The 19806-nt window shown below is 39.1% G+C and overlaps 1 protein-coding gene across 1 annotated transcript in view; it reads left to right on the top strand.

The window, feature by feature from the left end:
- LOC105933228 (voltage-dependent calcium channel subunit alpha-2/delta-2) overlaps positions 1-10291 on the top strand; it is a 55976-nt gene extending 45685 nt beyond the window's left edge. The window contains 12 exon segments of the mRNA XM_036124685.1: positions 209-307; positions 405-496; positions 684-731; positions 2598-2669; positions 2772-2924; positions 2999-3051; positions 3218-3273; positions 4393-4516; positions 4632-4741; positions 4847-4929; positions 5667-5747; positions 5750-10291. Of these exon segments, the coding sequence (XP_035980578.1) occupies positions 209-307; positions 405-496; positions 684-731; positions 2598-2669; positions 2772-2924; positions 2999-3051; positions 3218-3273; positions 4393-4516; positions 4632-4741; positions 4847-4929; positions 5667-5747; positions 5750-5896 (1118 nt within the window). The 3' untranslated portion in view covers positions 5897-10291.
- The last annotated feature ends 9515 nt before the right edge of the window (positions 10292-19806 follow it).

The raw sequence follows: 19806 nt of genomic DNA, 5'->3' as shown, positions 1-19806 counted from the left end.
TCAGATCCTAAACGCTACAGAGAAGCTATGAAGTATTGTAAAGATGAAGATCAGAGATCTTGACTTCATTAATGGCTTGGCGGCATCATCATCAGTTTTCTGTTTGCATAAACTCAATAATTTCTCTTCTTTTTAAAAAAAAAAAGAATCATCTCTATAAATATAGTTGGACACACTAACAGTCTATGTATGTGCTTGTCCTGAACAGCAGACGATGACTCATTCGGAGCTGACAACGCTACCACAGGAATCCTGGTTAGTTCAGCTGTCGAGGTCAATTTAGGGGGCAGACTGCTCAAGCCTTCGGGTGAGAAACATCTTTGGAAAACGTTTAATTAAAACATTTTAAGACATTTTTTTCCTCTCGTCTGGCGTTCACTTGTTTTGTTCTGCTGTCACACCAGTGGTTGGAGTGAAGCTGGACCTGGAGGCGTGGGTGGACAAGTTTAAAATCCTGGCCAGCAACGTGTCGGATAACCGGCAGGGGTCACAGAAGGTACACCACTGGGTTTCAGTCCTTAATCACAGCTCTGGAACATCCAAGCTTGTGGCTCTGTTCATTTTTATAGCTACTTTTTTATTTTCTTTTTAAGAACATTAAGCTTAAAACCAATGTATTATATCTACAAATAAAATTAACCAGAATTCTTCTGATGATGTTGGTTGTTTGTTTTCCTGAATAGTGTGGACCCTCCAGAAGCTGTGAGATGGACTGTGAAGTAAACACAGATGTAAGAACTTCTCATTGTTTCATTTTTACACCAGTGTTGTTGGTCCAAACATTAGCAGCCATTTAATTAGGTGGAAAACAATCTACTTATGCCAGCGACACAAGAGTTGGCATAGTTTGATTTATTTAAAATGTATTTTAAATCCCAGTAACGGATTTGCATTGATTTTATACATTTAGACCTAAACTTATGCCATAGCTTAAAATCAAGAAAACCAAAAACATTTCCGTAGCATAGCGTTATTGCTGTTTCCATCACCAATTTGCTGATTCAGTTGTAAAAAGCCTAAGATTAGTTAATACTTTAATACACGTCTGACAATTCAAGAAACCCAAATAAAGCATGTTTGATATGTTTATTACATTTTTAGGTTGATCAAAGACTAGACTAGAACTTTTAATTAGTAAATCTAATCTTGTTTTTCAGTGTTACTGTGTCATGTAAAGCATTATTAAGTCTGCAACAAACATTAACATCATTAAAGAATAAAACATTAAGAACGAACCAGTGGTGGTACTCAGATTATAAATTAAATCCCAATTTGATTAACCACTATAAATTCATTTGTGATAGCAACAACACGGTGCTGTGGTCCTTAATTGTAAAAATAACCTCTCTGACAACATGAAGTATGTTAAAAGGTGTTAAAAAACAACAACTTGGGCCCAAAATAAAGAAATTCAAAACAGATCAGGAACAAATAAAAAGACATCTATTTGGAAATGGTTATAAAGCCATTTCTAAGGCTTTTGAGACCCAAAAGGGACCTACCATCAGAGACATTATCCACAAATAGAGAAAACAAAAAACAATAGTGAACCTTCCCAGGAGTGTACGATCTACTACGATTATCCCAAAAACTCATTAATGACTGATTCAGGAGGTCAAAAAAAACAACAACACTGCAGATGTCACTTAAGTCGATTAAAGTCAGTGTTGTGCCATTACGCATGGTTTAAAGTTATTTAATGTTTAATAAATAACCCTCTGTCGCTTAGGTATTGTGCAGTGAATATCAGCCCAAACAGCTGATATTAGGACAATAGTTGACTTTGGGCATCCAGAGAACACAAATACCTAAATCACATTTACTAAAAACATCTTGATGACCCTCAAAGCTTTTGTAAAAATATTCTGTGGACTGACAGGACAAGGGTGGAAATCTTTGGATGGTTTACATCACTTTTTTTAACATCACAAAACAAAAGATGTCGGTGGAAGTGTGATGGTCTGGGGCTGCTTTGCTGTCTCTGGACCTGGACGACTTGCCTCGATAGATAGAAATTCTGCTCTTGAAAAGGAAATCATGAAGGAGAATCTTTTGCCACATTTCCTACATGTCTATTTTAATTTGAAAATTTAATTTTGTGATGCTTGCTTCCCGGAGAGGCTACAAGGTTCCTGAGTCTACTTCCACAGCCAGCTGCTCAGAATGCTTCCTGGGTGCCCTACGCTTAAATGCAGAGGACACATTTCTTTGAAATGCATGTTGCAATTACAATAAAGATGATTAAATTAAATTAAAAATGAGGTGTGTCAAAAAATAATTCTGTAACAAGCAAATACTTTTTTTCACATTTAATAGGAGCACTTTTTAATTGTATTCAATGGAAGGACTGAGTCAGCAGTTTCTGACACTGTTCTCAGCAAATAATGAATGAAACGGTCACATCTTTGCGCCATTCAGCCACGTAGTAGTAGTAGTGTTCATGGAAGATACAAAGTTTCTTTTTCTTGCATCTATTGATTAAGGCAAATGTATGGAGTGTACAAGGTAGGTGCTGGGGTAGGAAAGCTCCTTTTCTGATGTTCATGTTAAACCTGAGACTTTGTGTGCTGGTCTAACCAATGGCGTGGTCTCTGCAGGACTTGCAGTGCTATCTCATCGATGACGGCGGCTTCCTTGTCATGTCCAATCAGAGGGATCACTGGAAACAGGTGGCTTTTTTTTATTTGTTTTACGATGATGGGGGAAAAAATCTGACAGAATGTTTCAATATTTTCTGAAACACTGAGTCACGTTTTCACCTTCGGTTTCAGATCGGTCTCTTCTTCGGTGACGTGGACCCTTTCCTGATGTATGCGCTCTACAACAACTCCATCTTTGCCCGTCAGCAGTCCTTCCAGTATCAGTCTGCGTGTGAAATGGTCAGCAGGAGTCACACGGGAGCGGCGCCGAGAGGCATCTATGTGGTGGGTCACGCAGGCAGGGTTTTGATAAACGCTGGGAAGCGGCATCGCTGTCTTACTGTTCTCTGTTCCTGCAGCCGTCCATAGCTGACGTCCTGAGGTTGGCATGGTGGACGTCCACGCTGGCATGGTGAGACCTCTGCAAATGAAGTGGAACTAGAAGCACCAAATATTCTCCAAAACAAGTCTCTAATTCAGTCCAGATATTTGCAACCTAGCTTGCTGTTATACATTTACTGTTATCATAGTGAAGTTTCCAAAGTAAACTTCAATTGTTTTACATGCGTCTATTTTAGGTCCGTGATCCAGCAGCTTCTGCATGGACTCGTCTACAGCAGCTGGCTCAACCAAGGTGAATCAATCTGCTAGTGGAAATCCACAAACTTTAGCTTCAGTAGTTAGTAGTAGAAACAGCAGAAAACCCACCGAGCCAGGCGGAGGCCAACAGGACCCGGTCATTGGACTGTCCATGTCCGTCAAGCTAATACCAGCTAGCATTAGCATATGTTTTCTGGGAGGTTACTTACTTTTTTTATGTTGCTCTCAAACATGCATGTCTTAACTTTAGCTTTGTTCATAGCACCGTTCATCATTTTGCTTTTTCTTGTTTGACTGCCTGGGAAAGTTTCTCCAAACAACGCTTTTGTGTTTATCTTGTCTATAAAGAGAGTTGCATATTTTGTGCTGGCTGTTCTCAACATGTTAGCAAACTTTAAAACTTCCAGCAGCTGCTCATTATTTGGGTTTAGGTGAGCAGCTGCATGGAGGAGACAGAAGTGTCTCTGCGCTGCTGCCGGAAGAAGTGCGATGACTTGGGCAGCTATATCGTTGAATAATTACGTTTTTTTTAGTATCAATTTTATTAAGAGGTGTCCAAAGGTTCAACACGTGACTAAATTATAATAAGGAATAGTAAGTAGGGTCACAAACATCCGGCAACTGGACTTCAGAACAGATTTGGGCCCACCTATGTGTTAAACTTGAATAAATAGGTCAAGGGTTTTAAAGAGGTTCTCGTTTTCGTTGCAGGGAATAAAGACCATCAAAAAAGAAAAGAAACTACCCCTTTGTTTTTGTTAAGGCAAATGTCTGATACATTTTTTCTGCCGTACAATAAATTGTTATTTTTTGCGTTAAATGAAAATACTTTATGTTTAATTTATTGCTGGGCAGGTAAAAAAAAAAAGATTCTCTTTAAAATTATTTCGTTTTTAATAGCCTCTTACTACTTTCAACATGGAGATGTTGGCCTGCGGCACAAAAAGTTTGGACACTACTGCACTAAAATGACATCCGCCCATCAACTCAAAGGAAGCTGCAATCAAATTCACTACATTCAGATTGCAAAACTCGTACCCTCCTCATTGAGTCACAGTTATATGGTCTTACAAAAAGACTTCACACCCAGTAGACTCTCCACATTTTTCTATTTCATTGTAAGAATTTGATATATGTGAATTTCGTCTTTTAGATGACGTCTTTGTTGATGGCTATGAGACCAAACAAAGCAGCTGTGTGACCATCCAGAGCCAGTTCTACTTCACAAACACCACCAACTCCTACAACGTCCTGCAGGACTGCGGAAACTGCTCGCGGTCGGTGCTTTCTCTGGTGTCAGCAAAAATATGTTTGAGTGCATTTTGTGTCTGTGCTCTCAGACCACCGTTGTCCATATGGGGTTGGCTAACTATCCATCACTATCTCCCACAGGCTATTCCACACAAAGCGGATAGAAAACACCAACCTGCTCTTTGTGGTGGCTGAGACGCTGCCATGCAGCTCCTGTGAGATTGAGAGGCTGTCCCAGATCAAAAGAGAATGTATCCTTTCTGGCCCTGCACACTTTCTGTGGTGTTTTCATCTCAGCTAAAAGTGGTAATTTCTTATGCGTGCCCAGTCGGCTTTCTTTAACTTAATGCCAACAGTTCAGGAGGAAAATCCATGTGAACTGCTGAGCAATGCGCGATATCGCAGAGGCCCAACTTCCTGCTTTGACTATAGTGCCTTAGTAAGTAGAACACGTTACATTTGTGCTTCAAGTTCTGAGCTTAAAATAATACATTATGCTAATTTTCTTAATTCATTTATTTTTATTTTTTTGAGTCAGAAGAAGATTTTGAAAAGAACTTTAGTTTGAACAAACTTGTACTTGCAAGACATTAACCTCTCACTTGATTTACAAAATTTGAATCACTTGGGATTTAAAGACACAAAGTCCAGCAACAGATTGTTGTTAGGTTGTTGTTTTTTTTATTCTGTTTGACATTACCTAATAACGTTTTATTTACACTAACTGATGTTTAGATAAGCAAAGTATTGCACGGGACGTCTTCTCTTCTTCTTCCTGTAGGAAAATGTGTGCATGTTAATTAATAGCAGTGGGACATGAGACCCAATTAGCTGCATCACAAAAGATGACGCAGTCTCTCTATGCAGATGTGCAAAACTGCAAATTCAGGGACTGTGCATATGGCGATAAAAATGCCCCACTCAGCAAAAGCGAATTAAGTTAAACCCAAAGCACAAATGCATGCTGCCTAACTTTAGAACACTTTATCGTGTTTCTGATTAATAGTACAGCACGTGTCAAAGACAGGATTTTGCAAGCTTGCAGAACGTCAACTCTGATACAAATCACTTATTGCATAGCCAGAATTAGGGCACAAGTTCTGTTTATGATAGGCAAACACATCCAGAAGAATTTTCTTGCCATGGGAAAGAAGGTTTTTCTCTTTTTTCCCGCAGGAAAACACGTCAGAGTGTGGACGGGGTTCATCCTTGCAGTCCTCCGTAGGAATCCTTCTCTTCATTCAGCTCATTCTGCCTCTCTTTCATCTCTCACACGTCCAAACACTCTGACATGTTCCATCTCCTCGGATTTAGGCTCAGATCTAAAGAAGGTCAGATCAAGCAGCAGCTGTGACGTTGTTTTTTTATTTCTTTTCACCGACTACTCACAGTGTGTTGTGCTTTGAGTGGAAAGCCCTGGATCAGCTCCTGATATTTAGTTTCTGCCTCTTTACTTATGCATTTCTTGGCTTTTTGAAGGTGTGAATGCAAAATCTTGGAGGGGAATGTGTCGAGTCTGCATGCCACTTAACCTTGTTCCAAATATTAGGATTTGTTTCTATTTTCCGCGTTTAACAATTAAAAAGAGGCCACAAAGGCATGTCAAGGTTTACCTTAAAGAGAGGTGATCAACAATTAATTAAAAACATGCTTATTTTTAGATGTTTCCAGTTAATTGAAATGATAAACGGAGCAAAAGCACAAGAAATATACTGTTTCAAGGGAAGGCTCTGCATTCCAACTTTGTACTGCTGTTTAAAAGTGTCACAGCATTTGTGTCTTATACTTGTTTGTACAGAAACCGATCTAAGGCATTTACCGTCCTGACGCCTGTTAAATGTAAATGAAAAAGACTCGGGTTGCCGGATGAGCTTCAGACATCCAGCTGTTGTCTTCTCAGATGCTGCTTGTGTCACCTTAAAATGACATCTGTGGCATTTAGTCAGTTTCAAAACTAAACCAGTTGTACAACTGACCACATGCATGGAAAACAGTTTGTAAAGTGCAAGCTTTGAAATGACTTTGAGCTAAAAACATCTGATTAGGAAACCCCATGTCTGCGGTGAACATGTGGAGAACTTTCTGGGGCGGAAAAGCATGAAAATTGAAGTCTGCAAGCAGATTTTCTGGACACAAACAAAAAACAGTTCAGAAGTTCACTTTTTCTTGAACAATTACCATAACGTCTGTATGAACTGGGCCAAAATGCTATTTAGTTCATCCATCCACAGGTCAGTTGCAGGGTAAAAGGGGTCGGTGCCTATTTCCAGTGTTCAATGTGCAATACAGACAACACTGAACTCGTATTAAAGAACAAGTTGGTTTGGCAAATTAACTCAACATGCATGATGTTGAACTGTGAAAATACGAGAATACGTGAGAAAACTGAAGAGAGCCCACGCATGCACAAGGAGAACATCCAAACTCTGGACAGATTCCAGGTTTTAAACCATGGGTCCTCCTGTTGCAAAGCAACAATGGCAGCAACTGCCCCACTGTGCAGCCTCTAATTGAATTGAGATAAATCATAAATGGTAAAATGCTTTTAATAGAGCCACTACCAACTGCAACTCGTGGAAATTACTGGACCTAACTAAGCGTTGGAAAAAAGGGATTATACATTTAAAGAGAGAGACAGTATCAGCTACTATAAACTTTTCTCTTAGGTTTTAGGAAGTCAACATGAAGCTGAAGCCAGTGAAGATGCACCTTGCATTTCTTCTTAAAAGTAGTGATCTAAGCTTGTTGGAACCATGGTTTTTACATGCATGGGTTTTGAAACTAACTGCGTCCCATGTATCTGTTTCTGTTTGCATGTTCAGTCTTTGTCCATGTCGTCTTACGTGAAGTACAGAAGGCTACTGCAGCTGCAGCTGTTTCTCGTGATGGTGGATCTGAGCCTTAACCTCAAAGTCACTCCAGTGTCTTTGACTCCACCTCTGAGCTTTGTTAAGACAGTTTGGGTATTGTTCTTTAGGACAAACATGAAAGGATCCTTAATTACTTCCCTCTAGCCTCTAAAGAATGCTTTTGTGTTGTCTTTAAATTCAAACAGATTTTTCCCAATAAAGTTTTTGTTCCTAAAGATTGAAAGGTGTAACATGGGAAAAGCCAAAATAGGAATAGTAAAAAAAAAACAAAAAAACAAGAAAATATATTTCATGATAAATAAGGCATCTTAGAATTTCATTGTGTTGTAAGATGAACAATTGGCTTTATTGAAATTCTTTACTGCTGCTCAGTGGGTCTTTAAAGTGCTTCCAGTCCAGTTAGATGTTGTCCAAGCAGGTAGAATCAGACAACAGGTGACTGATTTAATAAACTATTAATGCATCCATATAAACTATAACATTGATTGTAATAATGCTATTATCTCCACCCTTGACATTAGTACATTGATGTTAAATAATAGGTCTCACTGATGTAGTCCATGTCAGTGTGTGACCAACATGTTTCACGCATCAGCTGGTTGACTGATGAGACACTCTAAGACATATTTTCGTAACCTGCCTCGTCAAAATGTTGTCAACTTTGGATTTATGCACCTGTGTATGCTTCTGTATGGAGAATGTAGCTCATAGACAGCTTTTGGTGTTTTCAATATGTTGTCAATGTGGTGTGCTTTTTGAAGCCTCCTTGATTTTCATTGTTCGGCGTGATTCACTGTGGCAGAAGGTTTCTGTTTTATTGTGTGTACGCTACCAGAAACCCAAGTCAAGAGTTGGGCTTTTCTTTATCAGCGCAAAGAAGACTTTCATGAATCAAAGCCTTTTGGTTTGTGCTTTTAGGGGCAGCGGTCACAGCATTTATACTTTGACAAGCTCAACCCGCCTCGGCATAATGATGGTGCAGGCAGGGGGATGCTACAATACTTTGAGACAGGTTTAGATTTAAACGCTAAACCCTATAATGCAGCAACAACCAATTAACTCGTGATAATTGGACTGTATTTAGACACAGGCTGTATTTATTTGTAAAAGCTCTTGAAAAACTTTGATGTTCTTTGATTCCACAAGCACATTATTTTATTGTCTTTAAGAATATTGTCTTCTGACTTCTCTTAAGGTTACATCAGCTGGAAATTTATGTAAACCTGCAAACTAATTACTGCCCCGACAATTTGGAACATTTCAGCCCTGAAGTCTTTTTTTAGCCGATGAATGTAAAAATCTCCACCGTGGAGAAAAGAAATAGATCAGAGATCAGAGATGGAAAGATAGAGTACACACGGTGAAATCCAGAGAGTATCTCCTGCTGTGATTCGTGCCCTCTCGTCCTTTTAAGTCGTCGTTTGATCTGGCTGCTGACTTATCTGGGGTATATTTTTAAAAGAGTTTTAAAAAAAAAAGTATTTGTAAACCAATGTTTTATTCTGTCAGCCCGGTGTTCCACCCCAGCAGTGCCTTGTTGCACTCGTCATTTGGGATTTACAGGAGCATTTCACTCTCAGCTGCGGACATTCAAGTGTGAAAGACACCCTGAAGGATCGGGGCGGTCCGGCTCGAAAGGGACTCCTCGGTCCCAGGAATAATCAAATATGCTCATCTTGAACATTTTTTTAAAACGGAGCACAGTTGGGAAAGAGGACAGCCAGAGGAACCCCTCTGAAGTTTTCTGACGGACGGAACCTGACCGGAGCCGACCTCACTGCCGTCCTGCTTCGTCTCGTTGATTTCTACACTGTGGTTCAGGCTTGAAACGAAGAATAGACTCTAGATTTCTACATTGTCCCATCAGTGCACCGCCAGTTTGTATATTAGACATGTATCGGACATATTTGCATATCAGTTAGGAATGACTGAATTAACTGAACAAGTGTTTACTTAAACGAAACAAACCGTTCTGCATCTCCTCCGGACCCGAGCATGGCGGGGACTTGGAGAACAAAGACCTCGGCACAAGAACCCCTGTAGGTCTCCTGTAACTAAGGGAACGTGAGTTTGAGGAACTTTGCAGCCTAAGCACAATGTTGACACGGCTGAGGCATTGTTTTATTTATTTTAAAAGACTGGTATTTACTTGCATGATATTTTGAGCTCTTTCCAGATATGTATACATAGATACTGATGAATATTTTACATCCACGTCTGCATCCGGCTCTGCAGCTCTGTGGCCGTGCCCTTTTTTGATAGACGGCAGGTGAGGAGGAGGCTGCGGATGAAGCTGAAAGTTTGACTTCAGTGAAGCCTACAGGGACTGACGGCATGTGGGGCGTTTAGGTGTTTTGCAGCAAACGAGAGAACAGTGAAGTTTAAAGTTGTGAGCAATATACTGCCCGATGAAAAAAACCTAAATATTAATTATAGGTTGTATTAGAAAATAAGACAGAGGCACACTTTACGACAACCACTCATTCTGTTTACTGATGAATGAAATTTCAGTATTGCTTTTTTGATTTATGTGATATTTTCTCTGTTTTACCATTTATTTTGACCTTGTCAGTGAATAACAGATGGGAACTGAATGTATTTGAAGTTTCTGAGGGCACAGGGATTATACATGGATATATAGCTACAACACCCTGTATGTTTACGTCCTCTGATGTTATGAGAAACAAACAGTAAGATTGTTTTTTTTTTTTTCTTTTTGCTGTAACTTTGCTTTCTTTATGCTGACGTTGTTGTTTACTCTGGAACGTTTCCTCTCTTTGTGCCAGCCTCCAACGCCACCTCATTTTGTACAGACAATGTGAAGCAGCAGAACCTGAAGGATGAATTTGTAAAGATTTTGTCAGTCTCATTACGAAATAGATATTTAAATGTTTATATCTTTGGTGATTAAAATGCTGTTGATATTTTTCACCTCAGTCCCAAATGGTTATTTATTAGACCTTCCCCTTATTGTCATTTGTCGTACTGTCCCAAACTGATCAACAAATGTGTAAAATCCTTCATCTTTTACCCAGTTAGAGGCTGGTTGAATGGATAATCCTTTTGTCACTTTTTCAGTGCCAGTCCAAAGTTTCCATACACTCATCCTGGCATTTAATGTCAGTACTTTCAAGCTTTTAATGATGAGTTGTTAACTAAATACGTACATACATTTCCACAATTATTTGGTAAAAAGTTCCTTAGTGAGTTGCACCTAGGTCACACCCTTTTTGAACTTATCTATAAGATGTGGCATCTTGATCGTCGCTTAAACTGGTTGTTTCCTGCCAGAGACCTGAATTTTGAGGAAAATTCATGATTTTTCAATATAGTTGAAAGTTCAAGACTTTCCAACAACATGTTAGATTGTTTTAGGCATTCCAACAGTTTTAATGGAGACATATGCAATATCCACTTTTTTAGCCCTTAGATACATTTTCCTGTGTACATGCCATCTCTAGGAGTGCAGAAAAATAGAATGTCTATCCAGATGCTGCATAGATATCTTTATATTGTATTCAGTTTCTTCTGTTTTCTATTATGTTTTATAAACAATTACATCACAGTATTTGCTGCAGATCTGTTAAACAAGGTCATGGACTTCCAGTTTACCAATTTTTCTAACCCGCCATTTTAAAGTTTTTTTTTTTCCTCGATTTTGTAGTAAAAGTTGAAAGTTGCGGAAACAAGTGGATAAATGAAAATGTTCTGTTGTTGGGCGTGTTAACACACAAAATTCATCAAATCGTTACCCAGCATACTACAAAACGGGGTGGAGTGGAACGCTCTGCCACCTGGAGGGGAGGCAGGGAGTGACGTGTCTCCATTAGATTTAAAGAGACAGCACCAAAATGAGTTGCTCTCAGACCCACTTCAGAACAGGAATAAGAATGGAGCCTGTGGAGCAACAATAACAAGGAATTCAGACCAAAGCTTTGCAGTTCCACTTTATATAGACCACAACTGAATGATATAAATGTGAATAGGAAGGCATTAAATGCAAGACATGTCCACTTTAATGTCTGTTTGGGATCATTGTCATGCTGAGATATCCTTCCATTCTCTTTCTCCAGTGCACCAGTACCGCTGCCAGCAAAACAGTCCCACAGCATTGAGCTGCATAACCATAATGCCTATAAACATCCTTTTTGTCATTGGGTCTGCCATATCTGACAAGAAAACATTACTCCAGGAGGCTTGTTTGTCTTGTCCATGGGAGCTTCTGCAAATGTCTGTCCAGCTTTGAAGGCTTATTTTTGTGTAGGCACTTTCAGTCCATGGCAATTTAAAATTTGCATTACAGTCATAATCGAAACACATTTAGATGATCCACCAGCGCAATTAAATAAAAATGGGTTTTGCAATAGATGAAGCAGGCTGGATTAAGCTTCTGTTATGGCCTAGACCTCAACCCTATTGAACATTTGTGACCACAAGCTTGATGTGATGCAGGAGATTCACCAGTTCAAATGAGCTCCGGTAATTCTGCCAAGAGGAATGGTCAACGAAAGAGGGCCAAGTATCAGGTTGAGAAAATATAACAAGTATCAGTAGAAGTGTGTGTGTAGATTTAATACTGTACAGATTTGACTCAGTGTGGATTAGGAAAAAAAACAATAAAATCAAATTCATGCACCCGGTTGCTTGTCTGTTGTATAATCAGTCCACCCTGAAAATATAGGTAGTTCAAGTAAAATATACGGTTAAAAAAATAAAGGGAACACTAAAATAACACATCCTGGATCTGAATGAATGAAATATTGTTATTAAATACTTTGTTACATAGATGAATGTGCTGACAACAAAATTGCACAAAAACTATCAATGAAAATTAAATTCATTAACCCAAGGAGGTCTGGCTTTGGAGCCGCATGTCCTTAAAACATGTCAAAATGAGGCTCAGTAGCGTGTGTGACCTCCATGTTTCTGTATGACCTCCCTACAACGCCTGTACATGCTCCTGATGAGGTGGTGGATGACCTCCTGAAGGGATCTCCTCCCAGACCTGGACTACCACATCCACCACCTCCTGGACAGTCTGTGGTGCAGCATGGCGTTGGTGGATGGAGCGAGACATGATGTCCCAGATGTGCTCAATTGGATTCAGGTCTGGGGAACGGGCGGGCCGGTCCATAACATCAATGCCTTCGTCTTGCAGGAACTGCTGACACACTCCGGCCACATGAGGTCTAGCATTGTCTTGCATTAGGAGGAACCCAGGGCCAATCACACCAGCATATGGTCTCACAATGGGTCTGAAGATCTCATCTCTGTACCTAATGGCAGTCAGACTACCTCTGGCGAGCACATGGAGGGCTGTGTACCCCCCCAAAGAAATGCCACCCAACACCATTACTGACCCACTGCCAAACCGGTCATGCTGGAGGATGTTGCAGGCAGCAGAACGTTCTCCACGGCGTCTCCAGACTCTGTCACGTCTGTCGCATGTGCTCAGTGTGAACCAGCTTTCATCTGTGAAGAGCACAGGTGCTAGCGGTGAATTTGCCAATCTTGGTGTTCTCTGGTAAATGCCAAACATCCTGCACTGTGTTGGGCTGTAAGCATAATCCCCACCTGTGGACATCAGGCCCTCATACCACCCTCATGGAGTCTGTCTCTGATCGTTTGAGCAGACACATGCACATCTGTGGCCTGCTGGAGGTCATGTTATAGACCTCTGCCAGTGCTCCTCCTGTTCCTCCTTGCACAAAGGCAGAGGTAGCGGTCCTGCTGCAGGGTTGTTGTCCTCCTATGGCCTCCTCCATGTCTCTTGATGTACTGGTCTGTCCATGCTCTGGACACTACGCTGACAGACACAACAAACCTTCTGCCACAGCTGGCATAGATGTGCCATCCTGGATGAGCTGCACTACCTGAGCCACTTGTGTGGGTTGTAGTCTCCATCTCATGCTACCACTAGAGTGAAAGCACCACCAGCATTCAAAAGTGACCAAAACATCAGGCAGAAAGCAGAGGAACTGAGAAGTGGTCTGTCATGAAACGAATATGTGGATGAAATTATGTTGCAGAGAACTTCAACTGTCAAACAACAACAGTAAAGACACACATTGAAAGCATTCTGTTAAGAATTATTATAAATTTACTGCAGATACATTTAAACTTAAAGATTACCCTTTTAATTAATAATTAAATTGCAGAATTCTGAAAGCTAAATAATTGTTCACAGAAATATATTGAATGTGAAAGTGCTTGGAGAATATTTAATAAATGACACATGAAAGGGGTTTTGATAAGAACACCAATTACACCTTGTTTCTGTTCTCCATCTTCACAAAGTGTTTTATTAGAGAGAAATGCAAAATAAAAGGTTAATTGCCCAATTAAGAACTGAACATTCATTACCATCCAGCTCAATCATCCAGCCTGCGAGGAGGAACCAAGAAGAGGACTGGGGACGAAGAAGCCAGAGAACTCTGATTCCTTATTCTTCAATGGGAGAAGTTGCCTGAAGAGACCCTAAGCGCGATTAGATTATTTTCTGCCTTGTGCCTGAAAGGCCTGAAGGCTTTCTTAACTTTGCGTTCTTGACGTTTAGGACTCTTCTCATATTGTGTTGCTGTTTGTTTAACTGCTCTGTTCCACTGACTCACATGTTTGATTTTCTGTGTTATGAGATCTACACTTTAATGTTACATCATGTTGATCAATATGGTTTTATGGTAAAAAATGGAAACTGTTTGCTTCAGACACACAAGGATCTATGGTTTATGCACCTCTTTGATTTGATTTAGGAAGAACCAGGATCGGATTGGCTCTAAAGATCCTTTAATATTAGCTGGTAATGTTAACACTTAGATTCAATACAGGGTTTTCAGGCTCAGATTGGCTGAGAGCAGATCTCCCTGGGGAGGGGGGCCTTGCCAGTTTTTACTACCCCCTGGGGGGGTAGCTTTTTCTGGAGTTCCCTTGCCCGCACTGAACCTCTCCTGCCTTTGCTCCTGGTGTTGTAAGTTTGGAGTGGTGGATTATTGTCCATCGTGGAGGTGAGTGGAGAAAGGAGTAGGAGGGTATTCAGGGTGGGTGAGAGTAGACGGATTCGACCTTGGTTACTGAACAGGTTTAGCTTACCATAGTCTAATGTAATTTTAAAATAATGTGCGCATAGGTACCTAAAACAGGCCTTACCTAATTAGATGAATCCTAAATTGTAGATAAAAGCTAAACCTTTGATCTTGTGTGTTAAAGCTCTATGAAGCATTCATGTTGATCTGTACTAAAAGTTCCAGCACTGCCCGGTTCCAACACGGGAACCCTTTGGGTCCCACTTTACGAGTTTACAGAAATGGTTCCTCTGTGCTTTGTTCACATTTTTAAGTGATGGGTCATCTTGTTTTGTCTTGATGCAGACGACGCCATCATCAAAAAAAAAAAGAAAAAAAGAGAGGAATGTAATAAGAATTATTATTCTGAAGTCACTATGGCCTCACACCACTCGGACAGAGGAGGCCTGGAGACCTGATGTCTGTGTATAAGATCCACTGTTTGCTGATTGCAAGGCCAAATGCTGCAGCTGCTGAGGGATACTGATTGTTTACGATATACTGTCTTTGTTTTGTCTCATGGAAAGGCCACGGTGCAGTATTAGGGGAAGCCCGAAAAGCGAGGCAGGCAGAGACAGGGCAGACGCAGACTGCAGCGAGACCGTGGGGTGCGATTTACTTCCCAACTATGTGAATCTCTGCTCTGTTTCTCAATAAAAGTGCTGGAACGTCATTACCACCATCTCGTCATTTAGTAAAGATGGGAACTCAGTTACCATAGTTTAATATTCCACCCAAAACTCCAATAACAGGTCACCACCTGCAGAACCACTCCTTTATTGGGGGGTCTTGCTAATTGCCTCTAGTTTCCACCTGTCGTCTAATCCATTTGAACAACAGCAGGTGAAATTGATTATTAATCAATGTTGCTTTCAAAAATGAACAGTTTGATTTCACAGAAGTGTGATTGACTTGGAGTCACATTGCGTTGTTTGAGTGTTCCCTTTATTTATTAAGCAGTATAGTTCAATCATCATTAAATCTCAAAGTCAATAGGAGATTCATTGATACTCATGATGAGTGTATGTAAACCTTTTACTGGTGCTGCACTTTACTGTAGCAGCAATGATCAATAGAAGGGACACACACACTCACACTAGATAGATAGATAGATAGATAGATAGATAGATAGATAGATAGATAGATAGATAGATAGATAGATAGATAGATAGATAGATAGATAGATAGATAGATAGATAGATAGATAGATAGATAGATAGATAGATACATACATACATAGATACATAGATATATATAGATACATAGATACATAGATAGATAGATCCCATGGTATTTTTCTCTAATGTTCAGGTCAACCTCTTTGTTGACCAATCTGATAAAAATGTATTGATAAAAATGTCCAGAAGAACATCACATGATTCTAATAGGCTTTTTAATACTTGCAGTTCTTACTAATCCTGGGTTTTGGATGACACTTGATCCACACCACTCTTCCTTGTACACATTTGTCCCTTGGCTCTGGAGAAGTCTTCCAGATAAAAATAGGCACTCTACAATACAGCCATCCAGCAGTCATACCTCTGTGCCATCCTTTGGGATCTTATGATGTCTTCACTATGAAATAGGAGCTAATTTTGGTACTCTAGGAAGTCTGTCCAAGACAGTTCTTGAAGGTTCCCCCCTCAGTTGAGTCACACCAATACATTTCCACTGCACATGACTTTCTAAATATGTTTTCTGAAAGTTGTTTGTTGGAAATGTGTTTTGTGTATAATTTACAATTATCAAGCCATGATTATCGATGTAAATATCTAAGATGTGAGGTTGTGGTGCTAAAAATGGGGAAAATTAACAAATACTTTAATTCAAATCTGGTATGTATAAAGTATGTTTTCATAAACACAACCAAAAGGGCTGAAATAATTCTATATATCTCAATATAATGCAGAATAGGGCAATTATTTCATAACCAGTAGGATAATAGGACAAAATGAAAGACAGTTTCAGAGGATACAGCAAAACACCTGCCGTTGTGGTGTTAACAATAACAACAATTTGACCCTGAATCCAGAAAAATGGTTTGTATAGAATGATTCTACAAGAATTAAAACTTTACAGTCACTGTTTTTAGTTTTTTTATTATTATTTCTAAGTAGCCCCTCTGCTCAAATTTCAAATAGTTTTGAATGCATCTACTTTCTTGTTCTGCCTACTTCACCTGTGCACAGTAGTTGTTTTTTGGGGTGCTTTATAGTATCTGTAAAATCTGTCCTTAATTGTTGCCAACTCACAATTTGCTCTTAGTTTGACATCAATAGCTTCCAGTGTATTTCTTAATTTTTATCAGAACTGATGAATAGGTACTAAGTTATGGCTTCATTGAAATCACTAAAAACTCAGATTATGGCACACCCAAGGTTTACAATCTGGAAACTATTTTTTTGTAATAAATATGCCACACCTTTATAAACTTAATTTTTTTATAAGCTCCAGTGTTGAACCTTGAAGCCTAAAAAATACATTATTTGTTTAATTGATTCAGTAGGTAAATGTCTCTGTGACTCTTTGTATTAGTGCAGAAGAAAAAGCTAAAAGTTTTAAGCAGCTACTCTTCCCATGTGGCAGTGCTAGCACTTTTCTTCGTAACTTCCCTACCATGCTAATGCTAATAACATTCAAAAACATAGTGCTAATAATACCATTTGCATCTCTGCTCATAAAAAACAGGTAACCCTAAATAAGTAGCATAGAAATGGCTAAAATATATTTCAATAAAGACTTGCATACACTGAAACTAATTTGGAATGGTTTGTTTTTGCTGCTTGTCATTATGGTTATTGTTTTTATTTATTTATTGTTTACTTCAAAGTAATGTTTATGTTTACTGGAAGCTGATTTTTACTCTGGCCTGTAGCGGTGGCACCCCCTTACCCCAGATCATGTTAGCTGCTTGTTGGAAATATAATTACATAAGCGGGCAAATTATTGACAAGGACATTAAAAAGTTTTCAGGCCCATCAGTTCTGGTGCCCTAGTTAAAATAAAAGCATTATAAAACACACAAACTGTTCTGCTCATACATGGTAAAAATGACTTGCTCCCTGTTTAGTTGGGCTATTTGTGTGGTTCTTGGTATACTTTATTTTTCATAAACATTTTCATTTTGCACCATCTTTGTATAATGGTTAGATGATTTCTGTGTTGTTGCACACAGTTGAGGCAATCCTATCCTATATTAAAACTCCACAATTCACAAAAGATGTGCATAATTTCTTATAGTTACTCTGAACATTCCATCCAGAAAATGTGCATCAGTGTATTGACCTCATTCTCAAAGATAGTTTTTCATCTCAAGCCCTTAGGCTTATCCACACAGGCTCTTAGTGCACAGCATCTGGATTGTTCATTGGATATTTTGGTCCCTGCCTTTACTGAGGACTTTCATTGCAAGTAATGGTGTATTGTTTAGATATTTATTTCTTCTTTAGAATTATTTATTAATAAAATAATTATCAAATATAACATTAAAAAAATACTTCTTACTCTATATACCGATGGAGCACCAGGACAAAATGCAGTTAAAAACATTGTATTTAGACTGTAGATGAACATAAACTGTGTGCAGTATGTATGCATTATAGGTGAGCACTGCTGCACCCAGATCCTGCGTTTTCTGTGAAGTCATAGAAAGTAAAGGATTTCGTTCAGATCTGATCCTGTCAGCACATCCCAGCGAGCAGCACTTCCTTTCTTTCCTGCAAAAAGACTGTCTGCTATTGGTCATTAAAATTTGATAGTTCGCCGACCTTCAAAGCTTTGGAGTGAATGGGATGTTTGGCTTCAATGACTCCATGAACTAGCCATCTTGGCAGCAATCCGCTCTCCAGTCTTACTTAAATGAGTTATACCTTCTGTCCATCAGGCATTGTGCCTCCAAACACGGCTTAACAAGGCCAATGGCAACTTATTTAGCTATGATATCACAGCGTCAGTGTTTGGCAAAGCAAGTTGAATCTTATTGTCATTGAAATATATCACGCTGGGTTCATCCAGCCACACAAACACTTTTTCCCGCATGAGCTGAACACACGAGAAAGAGAAAAGACGAAGAATTCAGGGTAGAGGAAGGCTGGTGTTGATTCACTGCATTGCATCGCTTCTTTTGCGGTAAAACAGATTCAATTTCTTCGGGATGAGGATTAGTGTCAGATATAATTTACCTTAAACTATTGTTTTACAATTATTAATTAGAAAATATATTTTTAAGAATTGTCTTTAAAATTAAATACATTGTTTAGGTATACGTATGTAAAACAGATAGTGAGATAGTATCAATGTTTGTGTATTAAAACATCTTAAATTAGCTACTTGTGTTACAAACTCTGGATAAAATTAATAAACAGATATAGTCAGATAAACTAATAGATGCTTTTTACTTACAACAAATATGTAAATGTGATAGTAGAAAGAGGTACATAGAAGAAAGATTACTGTATTTTATGTTTGAGCAGTGCTATCTGGTAGTCTTTGTATTTAGAGTAAAATATTACAGCAATATACTGTGGTTAACTTTGTTTTTGGGTGAGAAGTGTAAAGATTCATGTTTAAATGGGTGAACTGCTGGCTTTCTCCTGAGCGTTTAGTAAAAAGAGACCTTTAATCCTAACAGAGGCACACTGAGTGTCACAAATGTTGACTTGTATTCAGAAGCAGGTGTTGGGAGGAGGCAGCTGTCAGGCTTAACAACGCTATTTAAACACATGTTGAATAGATGCTTCACCACAAAGGATTTGAGGAATTCTCTCTGTGTGTATAGCTGATATAAATAAAAGCTATTAACTATTTTGACAAAAGACTTTGAGTTCAACATTACTTTATACAATATAAATACACTGCTTGGCCTTTTAATCAGGTACATCAGTCCAATTGGTTGTTAACACAAAGTGTGAGCTGGTTAATCACATTGCAGCAATACAATGCATTTATGCATCTCGACATGGTGAAGACAACATGCTGAAGTTCAAACTGAGCACTGTGACAGAAATAAAGTGGATTTAAGTTACTTTGAACTTGCATTGATTTGAGTATTTCAGAAACTGCTAAAGTACTGCCGTTTTCAAGCACAACCATCTGATGGATTTACAGAGAGCGGTCAAAATTCCTCAGTGATGTGAAGCAACACGGCAAACAAGGTATGCAAAATGGCATCTCTGAAGGCACACACCAGCGGAGAACCACAACGTGTGCAGCGTGTCCTCTCAGTTTAGAAAAGGAAACAGGTGCTTTAGTTTATATGCCAAGAGGGCCAAAAACAATAATAGATTGGGAAATTGTTGCCTGCTCTGATAAGTACTACTACTACTACTACTACTACCACTAATAATAATAATAATAATAATAATAATAATAATAATAATAATAATA

The sequence above is a fragment of the Fundulus heteroclitus genome, chromosome 20, assembly GCF_011125445.2.
Source record: "Fundulus heteroclitus isolate FHET01 chromosome 20, MU-UCD_Fhet_4.1, whole genome shotgun sequence".
NCBI classification, from domain to species: domain Eukaryota; kingdom Metazoa; phylum Chordata; class Actinopteri; order Cyprinodontiformes; family Fundulidae; genus Fundulus; species Fundulus heteroclitus.
This window is presented reverse-complemented; position numbering and strand designations above follow the sequence as displayed.